Source organism: Cataglyphis hispanica, chromosome 6 (genome assembly GCF_021464435.1).
Source record: "Cataglyphis hispanica isolate Lineage 1 chromosome 6, ULB_Chis1_1.0, whole genome shotgun sequence".
Taxonomy (NCBI): domain Eukaryota; kingdom Metazoa; phylum Arthropoda; class Insecta; order Hymenoptera; family Formicidae; genus Cataglyphis; species Cataglyphis hispanica.
In genome coordinates, this window is record NC_065959.1 from 305,329 (window position 1) to 330,311 (window position 24,983).

The 24,983-nt window shown below is 36.5% G+C and overlaps 2 protein-coding genes across 3 annotated transcripts; both read left to right on the top strand.

Moving 5' to 3' along the window:
* Positions 1-408: 408 nt before the first annotated feature.
* Positions 409-7,046, top strand: LOC126850519 (serine protease HTRA2, mitochondrial). 2 transcript variants are annotated; one of them, XM_050593635.1, is made up of 8 exons: positions 409-1,000; positions 1,119-1,242; positions 1,471-1,557; positions 1,722-1,916; positions 1,998-2,148; positions 2,216-2,375; positions 2,772-2,937; positions 6,650-7,046. In XM_050593635.1, the coding sequence occupies exons 1-7, from the start codon at positions 600-602 to the stop codon at positions 2,932-2,934; spliced, it is 1,281 nt and encodes a 426-aa protein (XP_050449592.1). In that variant the 5' UTR covers positions 409-599; the 3' UTR covers positions 2,935-2,937; positions 6,650-7,046. The 2 variants fall into 2 exon arrangements, with proteins under 2 accessions (XP_050449592.1, XP_050449591.1); XM_050593634.1 differs by lacking the exon at positions 6,650-7,046 and adding an exon at positions 3,643-4,681.
* On the top strand, positions 5,517-24,385 carry LOC126850413 (uncharacterized). Its single transcript, XM_050593384.1, is given in 10 exon segments — positions 5,517-5,636; positions 6,775-6,905; positions 8,967-9,225; positions 11,359-12,659; positions 18,519-18,552; positions 19,949-20,086; positions 20,770-20,994; positions 21,573-21,765; positions 22,476-22,774; positions 23,092-24,385. Coding segments are annotated over 10 exon segments (3,216 nt in total). The 3' UTR covers positions 23,608-24,385.
* The last annotated feature ends 598 nt before the right edge of the window (positions 24,386-24,983 follow it).

Sequence of the window (24,983 nt, forward strand, 5' to 3'; positions counted from 1 at the left end):
AAGAGGAAATCGTTTCGGCGATGCAACATGAAATGACATGCAACAAGTTAGCGTAGTGTTTTTATCCCGCGGAATACGAACGATGTTTGATTACATTGACAAATATAAAATATAATCGAAAAAAATTCTTGAAAAAATTATCAATGATGCTCTGGTAACGTTGTCTTTATAGATTATTTTGAGCATGTTTATACATAATTAATGCGTTTTCTTGTGTATGACAAGGAATATCTGTATGATATTGAGATCTATTTTGTTATCGCGAATATTGCAAATTACTACATTGATGAAGCTTACTTATATTATTTCGAACTAGTGCGTATCGAAGATTTGAATTTCAGCCAATCGGCTCGAAGAGTCGAAGGGATCGCACGAAATTTGCCGAAAGCCAGCAAAAGCCAGTTCCTGTTTTTCGGTACGATAATCAGGCGCGAGGATTTAAAATTGTCCCAAGTCATAATACAGACATGATACGGGGCATCGAGAATTAATATTTTCCCTCGAAAATGGGCATCCCACGTGATTGCGCGCATTCGAATTGCAATGAGATTTTCGATTTTTACCAACCAGCCTCAGCTGCTCGTGTCAGGATTTGAAGGATGGCCTTTCCTCTGTCGCGATTGCCGTTTCTAGCGCGAGACAGTCCAAAACTGTCACGATTCGCGACGATCGTGCTGGCCGAGCGTCATAAAACGAGAATCCGGGTGTTCCATTCGCATCAGCATCAGGGTCGAAAGGTGTTCGAGAACAGATCGAGAGAGTTCTTAACCTGTACTGCGCTCATTTCGGCGGTAGGTCTCGGCTATGTTTTGTATAACTGGAAAGATGTCATATGGCGGAGAATCGAAAATCTGGCTGTCCCTAATTGTCCCGTCATTCGTGCCGTTTCATTGCCGCCGTCCAATGGTAATCAGAACAGGGATAGGTACAATTTTATAGCGGACGTAGTGGAGATATCCGCGCCAGCCGTAGTTTACATTGAGATCAAGGACAACAGGAGGTAAATATGAGAAACAATTACATATTATGAGAATCTATATATATATATATATATATATATATATATATATATATGATAAACAGATATTAATTGTTTCTTTTCTTTACTCGTGAATTAGGATAGACTTCTTTACTGGGAAACCAGCTACCACTAGTAATGGATCAGGATTTATCGTTAATCAGGATGGTTTAATATTGACAAATGCTCATGTTGTAGTAAATAAGCCTAATACAACAATGAAGGTAAATCATTTGGGAATCCATTTCTAAATATCCTGTAAAGATGTTATATCAAGTAATATCAACTAATTATTTATGCCTTATATATATATAGATATCTTAAATCTTATGTCTGAATCTATTTTTAATTTAATTATTATTATTTAATAAAATTTATATTATTATATGTTTATAGCTGCTGATTTTTACATCTGTTTCAAATTATTTCGTGTCTTTTATCTTCTTACATAGGTGCGTCTTTATGACGGAAGTACATATACTGGAGTAATAGAAGATGTTGATTTGCAAAGCGATCTTGCTACTGTGCGAATAAAGAAGGTATATCTAATGAATATATAAATTTTATCGGATATATTTATTATATCTATTGTTTATTATGATATATATATATATATATATATATATATATATATATATATATATATAATTTGCTTTTATACATTATTGCAATTATTAATTTATGTTATCATTTGATTACATAGACCAATCTGCCTATAATAAAGCTTGGTAGCTCAGCCAATATCAGACCAGGAGAATTTGTAGTAGCTATTGGGTCTCCATTAGCTCTTAGCAACACTATAACAAGTGGAATAGTAAGCAGTGTAAATAGACAAAGTCAAGAACTTGGATTGCATAATCCACATATGGGATATATTCAGACAGATGCAGCAATTACTGTTAGTTCCAAATAATTATTTATTTTATTATAAATATTAGATATTATCTCTTATCTTTAACAAAATTAAATTTTTTTTTAGTTTGGAAATTCAGGTGGACCATTAGTGAATTTAAATGGGGAAGCAATAGGGATAAATGCAATGAAAGTGACGTCTGGAATTTCATTTGCCATACCTATAGACTACGCAAAAGAATTCTTGAAAAAAGTGGAATTACGTAAGAAAGACAAAGGTAATGCAAAATATTTTTTTACTCTACCTATATTGTAATGTAATAAAGATAGAGATTATTCTTGCAGGCGTAACATTTCAAGCAGGACCTAAGAGAAGATATATGGGCATCACAATGCAAACTCTGATGCCAGATACTTTACTTGAAATGCAACAATATAACGAGTACATGCATGTTAGGCACGGAGTCCTTGTGTGGAAAGTAATGCTTGGATCTCCAGCTCATAAGTAAGTAAAAAAGTATTCCTTTTTTTTACTATCGTCTTAAATTGTAATTATATGAGAATTTATTAATTGAAAATTGTCGAATTAACATGAAAATCGCAAATTTTTTTTAAATGTATCAAATAATATGAAGTAACAAATTACTAAAATTGTTTTTTCTGAACTGAAAATCAGGTATTAGATAACAAAATAGATAATAAATAGTAGATACAAACTTAGAAGCAAACTTCAAAAATAAATAATAAGATAATATTCAAGTAAATTTATTAAAACTATAAATTAAAACATTTAATTACAATGATACTTAATATTGAAAAAGTACATCGGTATATTGTAATATGAAGCATATGTAAAAATGTGGTAACACTGAGAAATTTAAATATTATCTTATTGTTTCAGTGCTGGATTACAGCCTGGAGACATAGTAACTCATGCCAATGGTGATCCTGTGGTGGATTCAACAAATATTTATAAGGTTTTAGAACAACCAGGATCGATAAAATTGCAAGTTGTAAGAAAAGGAAAAATTTTACATATAACGGTTGAACCCGAAGATATATAGCTGGTATATATAATATATAAATTTATCTATTTCGCGTGACTTATTTCTTTAGAAATATATTATATATATATATATATATATATATATATATATATATATATATATATAATATTTATATGCAAATGTAAATGTGTACAGAATGTGTCCGGTAATAACTGTATCATCTTTCGTGTGTAGAGCAGCTGAAACTAAGGGAAAAAGTATTTTATCATTTTGCGATTTTCCTAATAATTATTGAGAAATTAATAAAAAGAGATCGATAAATTCAAGTATAAACGCACGGCGAGAAAAAACAGTCTAAAAGTATGCGATTGCTAAGCGCGTGACGAAGTTTTAGGGAAGCGCTCTATAAATGACAACGATTATATATGAGCGGTACATAACGCTGGATTCTCGCGTCCTAGCAACCATATATCAATGGCTGTTTTTTTTTTTTTCACTGCGTGCTTATACTCGCGCGAATTGACCGATTTTTTAAAATTAATTTCTCACTTGTTACGAAAATTGCAAAATGGTAAAGGACTTTCTTTCTCTATTTAACCCGCCTTACCTGCGCGCAAGAGGTGATATTTTACTGGATTACTGGATACCCTGTATAAATATACATATATACATATATACATGTGTGTGTGTATGTGTGTGTGTATATATTTAGTGCCTTTAATGTGCTTCGAGTATTTACTTATAAGAATCATGTTTATCATTTAGCATACTTTACAACTGGTTCATCAGTCACATCAAATCGAGCCTCCAGTATACACGCCTTTTGGTTGTACAATCGTTTTAATTCAAATATACACGAGGGCCACTTAGCGACTTATGAAATTTATCAAGCGAGAGAGCGTTCATTTATCTACTTTATCTGTTGGTATTTTTTGATCACTGCAAAAAGCGATGTCACATCGCGCAGATAGCCTTGCGTCAAGTCCTTGCTGCGGTATGTATATGTACGCGAATATAACTCGTGCATAGGTACGTAATGCGTGTATGTGAGTGCATATGTACACGGGTGTGGCTCCTTCGTGGCTCGACTGCATTATGTTTGTTGTTTACGACGTAAAGCGACCTGCGCAAATATGTGACCGGATCTCGCGGCGGACGATGCGGTGAAGTTGCGTAGGCGGTGGTCCTTTACGTACGAGGCTTCCATCAGCGGCGATTTTTCCGTAGGAAGAGGGAGGAGGGAAAAAAGGAAGAAAGGATTTTACTGTCTGTGGACGCGTGCATCTTGTTGGAATTCTAAAGCGTCGTTCCGTCGAGATATAACTTCAAACGTTCGCGTCGATCCGCCAGGATCTATAAAAGGAGGAAGAAGAAATGCTGTTCGCGGTGGCTTGATGATTTCTCTTCGCTATTCTCGCGCATGCAAGAGATACCATTGATATCCGATGTTGCGTGCGATAAACGATAAATTATCAATGGTAACTTTGCCTCGATGGCAGGATGACAAGAATAGAAATATAATAGTTGACATTGAGATGATAAAACGATGAATTTGGTCATTAAGGTATTCCTTGTCAAAACTTGAAATGATTTTTTATTAACAAAATTAATGAGCTCTATATACAACACGATTTTTATGCTATTAAAAAACAGAGTAGGCTTTAGAAAGATGTGGGTAGATAACTAAATCTCCTTTTCGAATTATAGTTTACACAACTAATTTGAAATAACTTGCAAAAGAGTGTTATCTTTGTTATAACTTGAAGCTTGTGAAGAAAATGACATTGAAAAAAATCGGTAGAAATATTAATTCTGTGTTTTTGATATTTATATTTTTTAGGAATATTTTTTACTATTCTTTACTTCTAACGAAATAAGCGCTATGCATCTTTTTTTAAGAATTCTAAATAAATCAACTATATAAAAAAAATCAATTATATATACAAAATTTATCTTTCTGATATCAATTCGATATCTCGAGATATATATATATATATAAAATTACATTGCACGATATCGCTAACATAATTTTGCAATTATAAAACGATAAGTTCTTGTATATTGTTACAAAGAAAAAGATAAAAGGGAGAAATAGAGAAAAAGAAAAAATGCCGGTCGGTGCGTTACTTTGAAGTCACATTGAGCCGCGAAGGGTTAAGGAAATAAGAGGTGCCTTGACCTACGATACGCGAGGAGAGCAGCGTGAGCGAGCTCGAGTAATCGAATGATTCTGCCGACCGTGTTCACGGTCCGACCATTATCTTCTCTCGTATTCTGTTCTCTCCCATCGGCTTCCCTACGCGATATCTTCTCCCTTTATTCTCTCGTCGCATTTTTCTTTTCATCACCGCGCTCTTCGTCTTCCCGACCTTCGGCGTTAACATCGACATACGGGAGCCTATTCTCTGATTATCCACGCTTTCGTGGCTATTCTCGCCTATGAGCGTACCGATGACGTCCCTCTTCCATGTGTTGCTGCTGTTGATGCCGCTGGTAGCAATAATAATGGAGAAGCAAATAGACAACGGATCTTACGAACACGAGATCGCGCGTCGTGTCCCCGCGAGTGCGGACGAGATATCCCGAGATATTGCGCCCACGTTCCAGCCGACAGTCTCTTCGCAACTGCGGCGCGGACGATGACCGGAAGCGAGCAGAACCACCTGAAAGGTCACGGCCCGCCGTTACTTCGCGCTGGCGGATTCGCTCGAAAAGGCGTGTCTTGGTCGTCGGATTTGTCCGCGAAACGGTATCCTACGGTAGGAAGAATGAGGAAGCGCGGGATGCGCTTAGAAATTGGCAATAAATGTATCCCCCGTGAGAATTCTAAAGGTTACATCCTGGATGTTTGGGTTGTTAGATTCTCGATTAAATCCGTATTGATTGTGCTTTCCTTAAAGGAATTTAAAGATTAAAAATCGATTCTAAATTAGCACGTATATGCGCGTGTAATGGAACATGGGCGTGAATTAGAGGGCTATGGCACGTGCTGTTTAAAATTCAGATTAACATGGAGAGGTAACTGACCGCATCGTATTATGGAAGTTATATTTCCTGCTTATCGTAATGTTCCTATTTATATCGCGTTTGTGCACTACTATGGCATAATAAGAAACCTTCTCGAGTATACCATGCCGAGATCGAACTCGATATTCTGTGGATGCTATTATCCGCCTACGTTTTCTTATATTTCGATTTTTCATTGTGATATCGACGAGATCCGAAGATTGAGAAATTTTCTCAAAGTTCGAAATTACATGCTAGATTTGCAAGAAATAATTCTCGTCAAAATAATTCTATTTAAAGAGAGATTGAATATGAGAATATAAAATTAACATGATTAAATTATAAAAGATCTTTTTTCTAATTTGAATATTTTAGCACATTTTCGAAATCTTAAAAGTGATATTTGTTACATTTTTGTCACTCAATATTTTTCTTGTTTTATGTGATTTTCAAGAGTGGCATGAGTTGTTGATAAAACGTGCTTATTAAATTAAAAATTCTGATATCTTTGCCGAAAAGTGTTATCCCCTGACATTATGGAGATCGCGTACTATTTTGCCGTATATATTGATTTATATGTATATATATATCAATGTGATAAATCTGATAAAAATATCGATGATGTCACAACTAATTGATGACATCACAATTAATTATGCTCAATTATTGCTCATAATGAGCATTGTAATTCGCGTATATCTCGTGTAACCCATCATGATGCGATTTATCGATCGTATTTAAAATTCCGTGCTCGTGTTGCTTTCAGAGAAACCGGATATGCAAATATTCGCGCGATCTCGGGTTTACGCATCGTGCGTTGAACAGGTTGATCCCCTGCGCCAACCCTTTATGTCATTATAATACTCGTTAGAGATACGCTCGCGAGTCCAGGTCATCGCAATTGCCAACACCGCCAAGGACGAGGGTCGTCGATCGTGTGATGTTATTGTGCCAGAGGAAGGATTCCTGGACGTCTGCGGTCTGCGGCCCAAGAAAAAGGGGATAAAAAAGCCACGCGACAGGCAAACAATTTCGCTCTGAACCTGAACACGAGCTTGTCGCGGCCCTGATCAAGGCCAATCGAATTACTTGCGAGAAAAAAATTCTCGACAATTGTCTTGCGATTGTTAGATCGACCATTTTACTTTTACTTGTACTTACAAATATAATTATGTCGAAGAATAAGTGACGACATTTTAAAAGAACGTGATCTATAAGTAGACATTTTGTGTTTCAAATTTTTTTTACACATTTTTTTTTTATTTATCTAGTGTTCACATAAATTGATCTATACTTTTCTAATAAAAATCTTGCGATGTAATTAATATTAAAAACATTTGTGTATGCCTTATTACTATATTAATTAATTATATATAAAATTTAAAAAAATATATTATATAAAATTTATACATACAAAGTTAAATATATAAATAAACGGTAGCTAAAGTTCTAATTATATATACGTATATAATAATTTGCTATAATTTGCAGAATTATTGTGCAAGCATCAGAACGGTAAAAATCAATTTTTTTATCGATGTAATACGTAATTTGTTAAACGCGGTGCTTCTCGTGTCAGTAGAAGTAGAAGAAGCATTAAGAAGAGTAACAAGTCAGATTTTTGGTCTTTTTCTTTCGCTGCATCTTCAAGAAAATTAAAGACATGTTACTTGAGCCTGTTTGCAAACTTATGATATTAATGAATTTTGAAATCAAAGTTCAGTAATATACGCTTTATTAAACTTAAAGAACAAGCTTCATTTCATATAAAACAAGTACACGTATTTATAAAACGTAAAAATGAGACGACGTTACACCGCGGGCGAGAGCGGATGGCCTTGATGTCGTCCAACCATTATAGTAAGTTTTTATTTTATTTTATAATGATAACGTTATATGCTAATAATATGAATGTCAATTTACTCGTAAAATAATGAAACCATTTTTCAAAAGATTTCTTAGCAAAAGTATCGCCCTCAGGCGATACAAACTTTTAAGAAAAAAAAATGTCGCAGTCTATTGAACCATTTTTCTCTTTCGGAGCTTTACATTGTTTTAATTATCATGAGCTAAAGAATTTATCGTAACCGGAACAAGGATCTTGCCCAGGAATTTCATTAAAATGCATTACAGTGTTGCAAATTAAACGATTCGAGGTCGAATATAGCCTCTGGTGCACGAAGCCAAAGAAAAGGGTTCGTGTTACGACCGAAGAAATTCAGCGCGATTGGGATCATTGAACGACCTCGAATAAATCGAATGTTTTCCCAAGCTCTCGCTTTTCAACTCTCGCGATCTTACGTTAATTACGATAATTAGTCTATCGAGAATTTGCCGCGAAGAATTAACCGCTTACTATTCATTGTTAACAGATTGGTCTTATTAAGGCCAAATATAAATTATTGATTTTTTTGGTTAATTACAAAGAGCTGTTTTTAGAAACAAATAACAGTGAAAGAAGATAAACTGATATATAAATAGTGATAAATAAATACATTAAAATATAAAAATGCAATGAAAGTAATGAAAATAATGAAAATAAAAATTACATTTGTTCAGCTGCTCTAATAGTAAATACGAAACTATAGAATTTTGAATTACATTCATTATATTTTTGATTAGGATCTTGACTGAATTAGGCAAATAGATTTTATTATAAAAAATCTAAATTAGTTTTAGAATTTAATATTGATTGTTTTAGGGGAAGATTAATTTTAAAATTTTTGGCAATTTGGAATATTTTTTTTTAAATTTATACTTATAATATTATTTTTATAAATTCAATAAATTTTTCTTTAATAATAATTTTTGTACTTATTATTTTCAATCCAATAATTTTTTTACATATTTTTATGTTGAAATGTTTTTTTAATTTAAAAATAATTTTATAATATAATGTATACTTTTAATTTTAAAATTTAAATAAATTTTTAATGAGATAATTATAGAAATTATAGAATGATGTTTGACTTTTTTCGAAATGTTATATTAATGTATATATAATGTATATTCCACGAAGAAAAACAAGCATTCCGTATTTTTCTCGTCTTTACGAAAAAACGAAACGAACGAAATGACGATAGCATAGTAGATGACGAGTTGTTCGCGGGACTCGAGGATCAACCGATGCAATCCGGGATCGACGTATCCTGTCTTGATGGCAAGCGGATCCGCCTTGTCCTTCGATATTTCTTCGATAGGGTTCCTGGTTCAAAGACATCTCGCGTGGCTCGCCGCGCATATATAAGTCAAAACCAGATCGCGAGCAAGGTGCATAGTCCGGACAGTCCTTCAGTCAGTAAGGAGGTCGGCAGAGGCACACCAAGCACTATGCAGGCACTGGTAAGTGCAATCTGTTCAGTTCATTCTTCAGCCTTTAAATAAATCTTCTTACGTCCTTTACCTAATTTTCTCATTTCAAAGGATACATTTTGTCTTTCTTGATTTCTACTTTTCTAGTTCCTGAAAAGTGAAATACACAGTCAAGCAAATAATTAATTATGGACGATGTTTCATATACATCGTGTGGACTAAGAAAATTAATTTCTATCGCGAATTAAATTTTATTTAATGAAATTTTATCAAATAGAATTTAATTAGTTATAGAAACTAATTCTTTTTGTTGATTGGTATTAATTACTGGATTAATATTTAAATTCTATCAATATTCTCATGTATGCACGAAAGTCTCACATGTAAAGTCACGATGTATTAGAAAATTATTTTTTTAACTATTATGTGCGACATTAGAAGCGAAGCGAGGTCTTTATCGTAATTGTTAAATAGTGGCAAGTGAACGTCCGCGAAAGTGATATATACGAGCGGGGCTTACAATTTATTTGCAAGGGTTGCGCGACACTTGACGGGTTACTTGCTTTTTGTCGAGATATAAAAGCGTTGAAAAATGTACGCGTGCGCATGTAAAATCCAGGTTCGCAAGAGTGCGATCACTGTATGCGTTTTATGACGGCCAAGCCTTCTCGCTAAACGGCACTTTTATCCCACACCGGCTAGAATTCCCCTCTGTTTTTCGCTACACAAATTTTTTCTAGTCAGTCTTACTCGAACTAGTATGTGCTACAACTATTTTACAGCTGTTTATTTAATGTTTATGGTGATTTAAATCATTGGGTACTACAAACATCACCCTACTAACGCTATAACGCTTTTGAAGAATTCAATTCTAAAGTTTCTTGTTTAAATGTGAAGTTTAAATGTGATGTTTAGTATTTTTTTTTACATAATAGGAGAGATTTATCATTACTTTTTGTTAATAATTTTTATACTTGCTTCTTCATCTTTGTCGGTCGCTTTTTAAATTTGCCAACAAATCGCAGCTAAAAATTCGCAGAGAGAAAAATTTGTTCTCGATCGTCCATATAAGACGAGTTGCATAGGTTGGTTTAAAATGAAAATGTAGATCGGAGTCGTTGACTTTTTGTCGACTCTACTTGACGCTTAAAGGATCGACCGCGCTCTTTTCTCCGCTAGTGTCCGTCGTCACTTCTTCAGGCCTTATTGGATCGTAAAGAGAGGCTGGATCTCCCAAGAGGCTCATGCAAGTATATAAGCCCACCCTCTCTCGTCCCACACGTGTTGCCCTCGCGTTACCCGATATCGGGTGTAAAATTCGTCGAACATTTCACTGTCCCTCGTGAGAAGCGTCTGTGCTCTCATCTCTCATTCGAGGAGATATTCTAAAATCCGCGATGCAATTCTCGCACCTCTTGAAAAGGCGAATCCGAAAACGTACGACTAGGTAGTCGTGCAAATAAATCTACTATCGCGACGATCGCATTCGAGATGAGTGTCCCGAGGACAAGCGCATTCGCGATTCACATTGTTCTCGCGTACGCTCCGGATAAAACGCATCCGACCGAACTTTCTGCCACGCGGAGCGTACAAATGTGCGTATAACGAATATCGCACCGTATTGTTGTTGTCTCTCCCGTCGCGGCTATCCGATATCGATTAACGGAATATCGCTCGCGGGAATTGCAGCCGAGATATCGTTTTTTAATCCCAAGATGATTGTAAGGATGTTGAAATCTTTTATCGGCGAATGCGATAAACTCGTCGATACAGACGGAGTGAAAAAATATTGCTTTACAATTTTACTCGAAAAAAAATTTTTCTGAAGAATTTTAATTTTGATTACATTATAAAAAGATTGACTGAAACTTCAAATAAAGAATCTGCAGCTTTCTCGCAAACACACCGTCTGAATTTTCAGACAGAATGCTCTCTGAATTTTTAGACACATTTCAATTTTCAAACATACTTTTCTGAACTTTCAGAAAAATAATTCTGATAATTAAGACAGATTGTCTGAAATTTCTTTCAGGCATTCAGATCTGAAAATTCAGACAAAAATGTATCTGAATTTAAAAAAAATTTTTTGCTATTTTGATTAAACTATTTTGAGGAAACAATATATATCGATCATACATACTTTGTTTAATTCAACATTGGTAGTTTTCGCGCATTTGCGGCGAGAATAAGAATCTCATTCTTCTCTCGTAGATTCCAGTTTTCGCGATCCTCGGCGTGGCGACAAGCGCACAGCTGACCCTGCTGCCCTATGCTTATCTGGCGAATCCGCTTCCGGTGTATCATCAGTCGCAGGACACGCGCATCGGGGTGCACGCATATAGCTACGCCGGCGGCCCATCCGCCAAGGAGGAAGTCCGGGGTCTCGACGGGGTCACGCGTGGCTCCTACAGCTACATAGATGCACATGGTATTTTGCAATCCGTCTTCTACGTCGCCGACGAGGGCGGCTTCCGCGTCGCGGCGACGAATCTGCCACTTGGGACAGGCGAGCAAGTCCTGTTAGCTAGGAATGCCTTGCAGGAAGACGCGAAGGCCGCCGCCGCGGAGGAGGTAGAGCGCACGACGAGTCGTAGAAAGCGCAGTCTCGAGGCATCGACCGATAATCAAGATCGGACAGAGGATCCGAGTTCCCAAGAAGATCGGGTCTCGGCGAGCACTTCACCGAAGAATTCCCAGGAGCTTCCAGCGCAGGAGGAAAAGACCGAGACAAATCGGACGAATCGCGACATTACAGCATCCGTCGTCGCGCCTGTTTACGGACTCTCGAACTCGATTCTAGTCCCGAGATTGATCGGCGCGGCGACTTCCTCTCAGAGTCGCGTCGATGTTCACAATAACGTTCGTCTGGAGGCCGTTCAACCCGTTGAGACGATCGGAGTCCTGTCGGCACCCGCTTACGAGACGGTAATCCTTCCAAGTCAAGTGCCTCTGGCGATCTCTCATCAGAGTCGACTCCAGGTGCATGACAATCTTCGTGTCGAAAAACCAGAGAAGCTCGTTAAGGACGCGACTCAATCAGAAACATCGACGGTGCTCTCGACCGATCTCGGACCGCTTCCGGTCCTGCCCGCTCTTCCCGATTACAATCAAAATCGAATCCAGCTTTATAAGAATATCGGACTGGAAGGTTCGAATAGCAAAAATGCCATCAAACTCGACGCGGTGCCGTTGGCGATTGTCGAGACGCCGATAAAGAGGCCGGTGTCCGTAATTCCAACTATCACCAAGGAAGTACCAGTTGTCACCGCCGTCTCTAGTCAGAGCAGGGCTCAGATTCATGACAACGCCAAGCTCGAAGTAACTGTTCCGATCGTGAGCGAACCTACCGTGTACGTGGCGACTACCTATGCTCAACCGATCGCCGCCTGGCCGATCTTGGCAACTCCTCTCGCTCAATCCTCTCAATATCGTAGTCAGATACAGTCGAACGAAAAACGCGAATAGTGACGGAATAAGGATATCGATCGTGAGGCTACAGGCACCTCATATTCATTCTCATGATATTTTTCGATAAACTTTGTTGACTTGATCCTCTTCAAATCATAAACAGTATAATATTTTTTAACTTGATTCTCTTTTTATAGATTCGAGATATAAATTTATAAAAATTTTATAGATATCTTCTCCAAATAATTCTAATAATTATAACTTACAAATCATCTTTTTTTCAGGCTGTTAAAATTAATATCGCATAACTACATCGAAGGAAACATTTTATCATAAAACTTTTTTCGATCACAAAAAATATACAAGTTGTTTAGGGATTAAAATAATTTTAAGCGGATCAGTCACTTGCAACGTGTTAAAAAATAAGACGTCCACAGCGAGAGTTCTACGAGCGATCGATCGATGACAAGCGATGAGAATTTGCTCATAGTAGCTCGCATAGTATAAATATCATCATTATTATTATTGTTTTTTTTTTGCTGTGTCATTCTCCAATGTAATACAAATCTTTTTAATATTCTTGTATTAAATTATTATATGATTACACGATTCATGAAAACAATTTATGGAAAATATCAATGTCAATCTCGTGCGTATAAATTATTACCCTCTTTCACATATAAACATTTAAGTCGAGTTTAATCGAATTTTCTTTGCATAACGTTCAATAGCGTCAATTCATGCGAGAATTTAAATTGAATTGTCAGACTTTATCTAGCAAAAATAGTGACCGGAAGTTTTTGCGACCTTGCAGGTCGTATAATCGACCGCACGTTTATTCAAATCGCGTGCATTGAAAGAAATCTCGCGGATCGTCGCAGATCCGAATCGCGATTTTAATTAGTCGGCACGTCGAGCCCGATTCGTTCCTTTTCAACGTACGCGAAATTTACATCACAATCCTGTGCGCGTACATATATTCTCTCATTATCCGGCTCGCGCGGCGACGATTTGTCGCCGTCGTGTCGCTCCACGCCCAAGATGGAACGGAAATCACGACCTTGACTTGGGATTCTTACACCGTCGCGAATACATTACGGCGATAAACTTTCATGCGCGGATATCGCGTGTTCGTTCGAGTAACGACGAGATTAACGAAGATCTCGGATCCCCGCGCGAGAGTATCCCTATGCACTTATACGTGTCTTCATGACAGTGGAGATTTTTCCGAGTCACGTGTTTGCACATGCCGGAGAGAAACATCCGATGGGATTATTTTCTACAGGTGGTACGGAATTCTTCATGCACACGCTTACTTGAGTTTTACGAGCGGGATATACGCTTTACAAAGATGTGACTATCGAGCGTTTCGATTTAGACAAGCCTTGACTTTTAAATTTCAATTTCATTTCAATTTCCGATTTCGGGAAGAGAATAAAAAGATTATAACTTTGCGATAAGATATTCTACTTTATAATTACTTTCTTGTTTTTTAACTTATTTTGTTAAAGTTAAATCTAAACAAATGTGTTATTAATTATTAAGTGTGTTATTAATAATAACTTATTATTTTTTTTTTTTTTCAATAAAATAAATCGCATTGATTTTTGACTTTTTTAGAATAACTCTCACAGTTATCGAAATCAAAATTTATTACATTTTACACGCGTCAAACGTCAACTGTCAAACTATTAGATATGAGATCAGACATTGCGTCGAGCCGTTGTTTCTCGAATTACAATCATAATGCACATAATGCGATATGCAGACGTTGATGCGTTTGTTTTGAAAATGCCTTCGAGCAGGAAGGTATTCGTGATATGTGCCGTGAATGTATATATGTGAATGTATATACGTGACCATTAACGAAACAAAGTCCGAGGATTAGAGCAACGTGTGCGCAAATAAACGCAACCCAATGGGAAAAGATCGTGACTCAAGATTCGAATTAGATCCGATCGAAAGCATCTGCCGCGAAATCTGGCATAACATTGCTCTCGTTACGATTCCTCGAACCTGTTCTTTCTACTCGATCCGTTTGCGGATTATTTTCGCGCGGTACGTTGCGTGGGCATACGCATAATGAATGGTCCGCGAGAAGGTCGTTGAAACGCTCCGTAAATTATATCGACGCATTACGGGCATTACCATGGTACATCCAAGTAATATCCCTTTATTTTGAACTTAGTGCAGCTCTTCGTATATTAGCCTTAGTAAAATATCATATAAATTTTCTTTTTTTTTGCAACTCGCGCGGATATCTGTAGCGCGAGAGTGCGAATAAATGCGAAATAATGGTCACCGTAAATCACGCGCGATTTCTCAATATTTCTATCGGGACTTGGGAGGATAAATGTAGCACGATACGTGATGCAAAAATGGAATGCCATAAACCCGCGCAGATAATTTGTCCCTTAGGGTATTATGTGTATATTGCTCGCATCTCGTAGAGAGAGAGAGAGAGAGAGAGAGAGAGAGAGGAAACGAACCGATATCTAGATTAGTTTCATACAGAGAGGCACTTTTAGAAACATTATCTCTTATGTATGTAGAGACAATTATAAAACATATATTGAATTTAAAAAAATTAAAAAATATTAAATTAAATTTATATAATATATTATATATAAAATATGTATGATATCGAGATAAAAGATAAATGACAACTTATACATACGATATCGTGATCTATCACTTGAGAAAAATCAGTTTTCGTCCATAGGAAGCGTTCACGATGGATCAAGACGGAAAACGTAGGGACAAACAGACGAGAGAAGGTGGAAAGGGATACGATTCACATCCGCGATAATAGAAACGTCCACAGCACGTACAGCGTCTATACGTAGGCATCCTCGACGATAAAGGTAGCGCATACGTTAGGTCGCGCCCGCGCCTGGATAACGCACAGTCCGCAGATGGACCGTGCCCGATAAAACGGCGGATAATGATTTCCGAGACGATTCGACCGAGTATACACGTACGTATGTAGGCTTTTAGATTATATTCGCACTTCGTGTCACGCGAGAGACGCGATAGCGCGCACCGAATATTTATATCCGAGATTACATTTCCGCGTGCATTTACCGAAATAGAGCTCGCCGATGGCGCGTAAACTTGCATCCCCTCGAAATGACTAGACGCGAACTCGCTCAAGACCTACAATAAACGTGCTTGGATATGGTCGACTCGGGAGACAGTCGAGCAGTAGACTCGACTCATATATGACGCTGTTATATTCGAGTTCAGTGTATTGAACAGAATTTGATTTAATAAAATAAAAATAAAACACAAATAATAAATTAAAATAATAAAAACTATATAAATTAAAATAATTAACAAGAGATCTTTTTTACTTGTATATATAATATCAATTTATCTTTAAGTTACTGATATGAGAGAGAAAGTGCTTGTATAATTAATTGTTAAATTATTCTCTCATGCTGTTTAATGCAAAATATGCTATTCATGCATATATTACACATTACATAAAAATAGCTCGAGATAATGAGATAAAAAAAAAAAGATTTCTCCTATGCTACAATCTCCATAGGTCTAGCGTACGATATCAACGATATGAGAAAATTAATCTTACGTGCACCTTCCCGCAGACAATCTCACGTCACGATCTATGTGTGATCCACTTTTCCTTATCTGCAGCATGAAAATTTCGCGAATCAGTTATCTGTTCTGGACAGTAATTATACTTTAAATCACCAGTTCCACGATGACCATTGTTCCATATCGATTTTACAAGTCAAATGTTTGTTTCATGATAACGAAATATTATTATTGATTGTAGTAAAAACAATAGTAGATTTTATCGCTCAAGTTTTCCTCCAAAAGAAAAAAAAAGATTAATATCAATATTAATAACATAAATAAAAAAAGAGAACGAATTTTTTGTAAAAATCTCTTACAATGATCTAAATTAATGTGTTATTTTAAAATCGAAAAAGTATCTTGAACTGTTCTCGAGACTCTTTACCTTATTCTCGGCATTTGTAGTACAATACTTCCGAATATACGCTTAAAAATTGTGTATATCCTCCAATAATAAATAGCCGTAATAAATATTTTGCGACTCTAATGAGATAACTACTTACGACGTCGGCTAAACCGGGATATTATTTATAATAAGCGATAGTCGCACTAATACGGCGGAATACGATACTTATTAAAGTATCGCGATCAATCTTAATTGATCGGCCGGCCGTTTCTCGCGGCTAGCACGCGCAACCTTGCACCGCTTATCGTTACGTGCGCGCGTTAAGGCCTCCTCTCTCGTGGGAGGCAAGCCGATAAAAGCGGCCCGGAGTAGCCAGGGTGCCCGGGCAATCAGCAAATGGAATCGTTAGTTAGTCCCCGAGTAATCTTCGATCGGACGTTAGTTCCTCCTTGTAGTACACGCTCGCGGCCAACGATCGTGATTCACGATCGCGTCCGAGCCACGCTAGATACCTCGCTCGCACGCGTGCTACCTTTATCGCCGTCCACTAATTAGCATATTATTTATCGCCCTTTTATAATTGCCCGCGCGAATTTTCGTACGCGAGAATAACCGCGCCCGGCGATTTACGTCGGGACTCTAATTTGATTACGCTTTCGGGGGATGATTGTCCGCCTTGTACGTTGTCGAGCTCTGAGAAGAGAGAGAATTTATTGGAAATTGTATTATCGTATTCTATCTTTGAGCGCATCCCACGTCGTCGATATATATATATATATATATATATATATATATATATTCAACGTTATATATAATTATGATTACTTTTTGTATTTTTTAAAAATGACTGCTGAGAGAGAGAGAGAGAAATGCACAAATGTATGGAGATCTCGCGATTCGCGCGAGTTATTTAAGCCGCCTGTCACGGTTGTCGGTCTTTGGGAAAGATTTCACGGGTCATGCTCGTAAATCAGGCTGTTCCCAACAACGCGAAACCGCCTTTACTGACGCGAACAGGCGGCGAAACGGACCTATTTATATTCGATGTCGTCGGTGCGGTGTGCGCGTTTCATCCGGATCAAAACTGGCGTTCCATTCTTACTGCAGCGTGTGCAGTGGTGCGTGGACGGAAAATCTGAAAAATATCAAAATGTATTTATATGTATATAATTTCAAAGGATTGCTAGGAGAGATTAATAAAAAATGTACGATAGAAATCTTATTTTGTAACTGACAGCAAAAGGAATTCTGCAGCAAGGAATATTTTTTCTTAAAGTTAGTTTCATGTTTTTACACATTAAAAAATGATATATATACATATATATACGTATATATCGCAAATAAAAGAACAATAAATATGTCGGTTGATATATGCATTTATAATGGACATTTCTTAATACAAAATGTTTATTAATGAATATTTTTCTTTGTCAATAGTCTATATTTTATTATCGTTTTCTAGAAATGTAAACATTGAATGATGTCGGTAAAATTCTTGTTAGGCACCACTGTACGCGACGAATCAACGAGTCAACGATCTCTGCGGCGGGTGCGCAAGAAAAATTCGTCTTTCCGTAGAAGGCGAAGCCGAATATCCTGTCGCGTGCATGCGAGAATAACATTATGTACGAGAAATATACGGATGCACTGACTGTGGCATGCCAAAAATGACACGCACAAAAAAAAGGAAAGAGCCCGCGAGAGGATATTAAATTCTTCAATGTTTGGTAAAGCTAAGAAAACGTTCAGTTAAAAATAAGGAGAACACATTTTGCCATCGAGAAACATACTTGCTCAATGAGCAAAACGAGTAAGAAACGGGATACGTCGTTCGTATGTAAACAATGCATAAAACGTATAAACATCGGGAAATGTAATATTTATTAGATGGTTGGAACATTGTATACCCACTGGTAGACGGACATTGTGTGTACACAAAGCGGTGTACTTAAAAGCTTGTCTATTACAGCAAAATTGCTGCCCGGATATTGATACCGCCAGAGGTAAAATCACTATTAGTCAATAAAGCATCAATAAAAAATATAATAAATTGTGCTTCAAAATTATTCGCGATGGTTAAAATTAAAATATATTATAATTATAATAAATATGATAATAGTTATTTAATATTTGTATTGCTGATTGAAACTATAACGAAATTAGAATTCAACATTACATCAATGTTTGATTAATTTTATTAAGAAGCAAAACTGATCTTTTAAAATTGACTCTGAGAAAATAGATGGAATTTCTCTCCCATTTTTTTTCTTTCTCTTTGCAAAGCGAGGGAATTTATAGTTATCATTGTTTTTGTTCCGCGAGAGGTTGATTTAGGAACACTGCTACACGCATCGTTTTCTCATTGTATTTTCAATAGCATTGCCATACATATGCGTGGTTAGATAGTCGGCTATACGAGTCTCATTTAATACGAAATGAGAGAGAGAGAGAGAGAGGGAGAGAAAGAGAGAAAAGAAGAAAGAGAAAGAGCGCCCGTTTAGTGCCAATGTCAAAACCAACGCAACACCGCCTACGTGCTCGTGTGTTGTCGGTGAAAGAAGGCTCCTCTCATCGTCGGCGGCGACTTGTTGCGCGAGCGAACACGTGAGTAATTCCATTGGAATTGATGAACTCGTTACGCTCATATCGTTCCCTTACATCGTCGGATTAAGCGTGCCGGCCGTAAATTCGCAGCGAGTGTTATTTATGCGATCGCGGCGGCGCGGAGAGGCGGCTCTCGTATGAGGAGACCCTTGCGGCCGTCCTGGACCTTCCCTAAAGAGATGCCACCTCTCGACGTTAAGCCGGCATCGTTTCACTCTCGCCGCCCTTTAATTGCATTCGCAGTTAATTGCGTTCGTTTCTATTTGCCGAAGATCGGCGCCGCCGACGATCTTTGTCGCCACTTTCAATCCCTCGGCGCGTTTAATCTTGCTCCATATCGTTGAAAGCTATGCTTTTATCATGACGGATTAAATTAAATGTCAAATTTAATTTTTTGCTAAAATCTTCTATCATATGTAACATGCACGGTGTGATTGCGATAAAGTCGAAAAATATTTCACATAGAGATCTCGCAACTTATTTCATTTATCAGATTCTCTCTAAACAAAATAATTTTTTGAAAATTGCTGCAACTGCATAACTTTCGTTTTACCGATTGATTATTATTTATTTGATATTCTAAGGATGAATTAGATTTGAATTAGTTTTTCAATGGAAAAACGTTATCGTGCAAACTACTTTTGAGAGATTCTTCTTGGCTACGTTTAAGCGTGTTATGTCGTTGTGTAATAGCTAGTATTTGCATTGGTATGCGCAAGACCACCTCTTCCGTTCATTACATGTCCTCCAATGTCATTTTGTAGCTCGTAATCACTTGTGCGTTTATTGTCTTAGCATTGTGACGGTACGAGGCGCAGACTATTACGTATTTGGATAAGGAGTAAATACGGAGCAACTAGCAATGAACTCAGAGATAATGAAGATCGCGCGTGTAAAGATCCATATAAATTATGCACGTCTTTGACTAAAACCGTAATAAAATATTTAAATGCGATGATAACAAACTATCAAAGAAACAGTATTATCCGTTGTAATCCAATAATAATTTCAATGAAAGGTTAATATATCAATCCTAAACAGAATTCGGAAAATTTATTTAAATAAGTTGTAAATAAGTTGTTTTATATACACGAAATACAATATTATGAAAAATTTGTATTCATTGATTCTTAAACATTTCTGTTAGAGAATTAATGTTAAATTTGTCAAAGAGATTTTATTTTGAAATAAAAAGTAATTTGAATATAAGTTTAAAGTGTCAAACTGATCGCAGATCAAATAGTTTATATATTTATTTAAGTAATATCAACGAATAAAGCGCACTCAATACCTGCTGCGAGGAAGAGATTTAAAATCCGGTTGACCAGCGTGAATTATTTCTCTACGTTACACAACATCGCTTTTATTACGATATGCGTTCATTCTTATTACGCAGAGCGCGTCGAAAAATGCGCATCCTTGGTGGGTGCGTTTGGTGGCCGGGAAAAATCGACACGGCTCGTATTCAGCGCCAATAAATATTGATTTATCGGTCTGGAAATCGAGCGCGGGGTGATTTGCGACTGCGGGCAACAGGCCCGGGCTCCTAGGGCCCCGCAAGCGTGCTCCGTGCCCCGTAGGGCCCCGCTAGGGCCCTGATACACGCGAGATGCTAGGGGGGGAACCACCATAAACCTCCGCGCGCGCGGCTGATCCACGGAATCCTATATAAGAGGATGCGACCGAGAGAGCTTACACTCTCACATCCGTTACCCGACTCTCACCGGGATTATCTTAGACGAACGAAAAAAAGCTGCAATCGAGGGAGCGGATCACCATCACCATCAGTCACAATCGATCGACGGTTCATCAACGGTCTGATTCACCCAAGGATAATGTTTGTGAGTGTGAACCCTAATTTTACACGCCAATTTTTACACTGATCGAGAAATTAGAGAAAGATTAATGATTGTCGAATATAATTTTTGTTCAATATGTCAAAATTAAAGTTTGTTTCACTAACGCCCTTTGACAAATTTAAAGTTAATTTTGGGGGAGCTTGTAAAGAAGGAGAGAGGTTTCGTGGGTTCTCTAATTTAATTTCGTGTCTCTTTGCGATACAAGAATAAACTTTTAGTATTTCACTCTTGTTCGATAAACAAGGAAAATAAATAAAACTAAAGTTTTACGAAATTCAATTTACCGTGTCCCGAGAAGAATTTTTCGATGTTAAAGGAGAAACACACATTTGCAACCGTATCGATTCTATGTTATGTAATTACTCGTCATATTTTAAGGAAAAATCCATATTAATGTCAACCAATCGCTCTTGCATCAAATATATCGAAATCAATATAAGCGGCGTTAAACTCAACACACACTGTCCCGATAATAACTATTGATTTGAACAAACTGCGAGATGGTTGAGATTATTTATTAACGATCAAAGTCCTGGATTTCTCGTTTCTTTTATTTACAGGCGATTTTGTGCAGTCTCGTCGTCGGACAAGCCATCGCTTCGCCAATTGCCAATGTCTGGCTGAGTCCGATACCGGCTCTTTCGCCACTGAGACAGTTTCACATACAAGACGGATCGGGATCTTATCAGTATTCCTTCACGGGTCCTCATCATGCCAAAACGGAATCTACTTTGAATGGTATAACAAAGGGTGGTAAGTTTTCTAACTTTCATTCATTTTAATCATACTTTTTTATTGTAATATTAACATAAAATTTCTCTAGGACATCTTATATTATTTTATTATTATATATAAAGCAAAATAATATATATAATAATATATATTATTGTTGTTATATAAAAAAAATAATACATATTATTGTTGTTATATAAAGTGGAATTTATTTGCCATGTCAACGATAAGTGCGATTCGCTTTCGTGATTTAAGATACATGCCGCGTGTGCATAAATGGAATGCATTCTTTTGCAAAGTGTATTACAAGAAGAGCATTACCGGCCTACGTTCACAAAAGAATCTTTCGCTAATGCTCGCTAACATGACGTAAGAAAGACGCCCATACGCCGCATGTCCATCTTTGCAAATTTCCTCGAATGACAATGCGCGGTTGCGCGTTTGTGAATCGCTTATCTCTCGATGTAATGTGATGACTCACGATACGTGCATACAATGTAATATAATGTGAAATTGTAATCTCTAAATATAGAAGATCTATCTCTAATTAATGTTATTCCGAATACTAATTAATACCGAAATTTATTGGAGTAAATAATACGTATTAATATAATAAACGCAATATGTATTTATTTTGCAATTATATTTGTCCCAAGAGCGTTGTTCGACGTTTCCTAAATAAATACAATAATACTGTTTATCAAAAGATGTTATCTCTATTTTGCCTTCAGGATATTCCTACATCGATGCAAATGGTATTTTGCAAACGGTCTCATATACGGCAGATGATCAAAACGGATTCAGGGTCAGCGCGAGCAACTTGCCGCAACCTCCAAAGAATGAATTGCAAACGATACAAGACACACCAGAAGTGGCCGCGGCGAAAAGAAATCATCTCGAGGAATTGCAGCAAGCCAATTGGCAGGATCAAAATCTCTTGTCGTATAAAATCCTGCCGTCGTACTTTAGTTTTGCTCAAATCCAGCAAGATGAAAATAGCAAAACCGAATCGAACACACGAGAAACGCAAGTAAGTTGCAGCTTTACTAATATTTCAATCAAAGTTTGGTTACTAAAAGAGCATAAAAGACAATCAAACTCATGCCTTTTTAAAACATAAACAATATGCTTTATTTATTTTACGTCTCACTTTTTTTTTACGTTTTATAATAAAATTTTTACGATTGATTATTCGAAATATAAGTCGTCTAATAAAATGTAGAGTATCGTTTTTTTGTAATAAAAATCAGAAATTTGCAAAGTGGCATTTAAAAAAGTTTTGCGGATAATGTTTTAAATAACTCAGATACTTTACGTAAAAGTTCAATATTTTTTTACTTTTTTTAGAGTACCAAGAATCCATTCTTGCTGTCAAGATCGGAGGCGGAAAGAATCGACGTCCCCAAGCCGGATCCGAGTCTCTCAAAGATAACGCCTGCATCTTCGAATCCCACCACCATCTCGTCATCACCCACCTCGGCAACATTAAAGGAGAGTACGCTTCTCAAGCGCGACCAACAGTCACAAACGTCTTCTAATCAGAATGCGTTGCAGCTGGGAAAGTTTGTACCGCTTGCCACCAGTATTCAGAGACCGGTAGCCATGCCTACGTCCTACGTACTTCCGGTGGTGCCTTACAGATTTCTTCATAGCTCGCTGCATCACACCCAGGACTCCCTGGGCCAATATGATTACAGTTACACCGGAGACTCGAGCGCCAAAACCGAATCCAGATCACTCGACGGTACCACCAGGGGAGCCTATAGTTACATCGATCCCAATGGAATTCTTCAGCAGGTGCATTACATTGCCGATCATAATGGATTTAGGGTTTTGGCAACTAATCTACCCGAAGCGAAATGATGCTGTAGGAATATCTCGTAGGGCGTAAAAGCGTTTATTTCCGAAAAAAACGCGATATCATGTGTATGTCATGTATATAAATGAGATGTCAAAACACATTAATACCATACACAATTTCCATTTCTGCATTCTTTTGGATTTTTCAAATACTGGACTTTAATCTCGCAAAAAAATTCATTTTTAAATTTGGGACTTGTAAGAAAAAAAGTAAAATATAATATTGCGGTAAATTTCGAGCAAAAAATTCATGTTAAAAAATTCATTTTAACTAAATTGTCATGTAGCTTGCATAATTATTTAATTGATCTTATTTTTATATTTACGCGATTATTATAGTCGAAGAGAGTAAAAAAAACGTATCTTTAGAAAATTCATATATAAATGCGTTGTAATTAGTATTGGTGTTGGGGAAGATTTTCAAGAGAAAGTAATACGTGAATGCTTCTCGAGTTTGTTCGACAATTATTCTCGTAGAAACGTGAAGGAACAGACTTAATTTGTATTCGAATATCCTCTTAAGACCAACCTTATTTTTTTTGTAACTTAAGCTTACTACGCTATGGATATTATTATCAAGTAAATTATTTTACGTTATTACAGACATTCTACTTTTCTTAATACGTCTTGATATATTCTCAATTAGTCTTGGAAAACAAAAATATATAATGTCGTATTTTTAAGATTGTTAGTATATTGCACTCTTATTGATCATATTTCGTAAATACAAATGAAAAATGCATCTTCTATTATTGTCTCTGTATATCGTCCTGCCATTTTATTGATTACTTCTATATAGCCATTTCTATATAAAATAATATTAAACAAACTTGCATGTACTTATAATTTAATATTTTTACATCTATAATATTTATATATTTTTATTATGTAAATAGGAATAAGTATTTTGTGTTATAAAAAGTAAATTATTAATTTTATAGATTTAGAAATTATCCATGTTCTTAACACTTTGTCCTTAATGTCTTTGTCTTTGTATCTTTGAATTTTAAATATTTCGACATTTCGATGGAAAAGTTTCGCGGCTTGTGAATTTGTAAAAAATACTTTTACAAATTTTCTTGTATCTGAGAACAAGTTATAGAAATATCAAATTTCATTATTTGTTTAAAGGATAGAATAATATATATATATTCGTATTCAATAAACATGTGCTTGTAGATTTTGATTCGACCGAGCACATAACGAGAAGGGAAATAGCTGCGATAAACGCAACGCGTGAACGCGTTTATCAATAAAATGAAACTCCCTGTTCAAAGCGACATAAACGCACACAAATGCTGAAGATGAACTTTATCCGCCTGCACAAATGTCTCATCAGTTTGATACGCGCAAGAAATGGAATTCTACGATAATACTGA

Bases quoted from the DNA above. Each gene is read 5' to 3' on its own strand.
- LOC126850519 (XM_050593635.1), top strand. From the start codon at position 600: ATGGCCTTTCCTCTGTCGCGATTGCCGTTTCTAGCGCGAGACAGTCCA. The intron at 1,243-1,470 runs GTAAATCATTTG...CTTCTTACATAG, and splicing joins AGCCTAATACAACAATGAAG to GTGCGTCTTTATGACGGAAG. The intron at 2,149-2,215 runs GTAATGCAAAAT...TTATTCTTGCAG, and splicing joins ATTACGTAAGAAAGACAAAG to GCGTAACATTTCAAGCAGGA.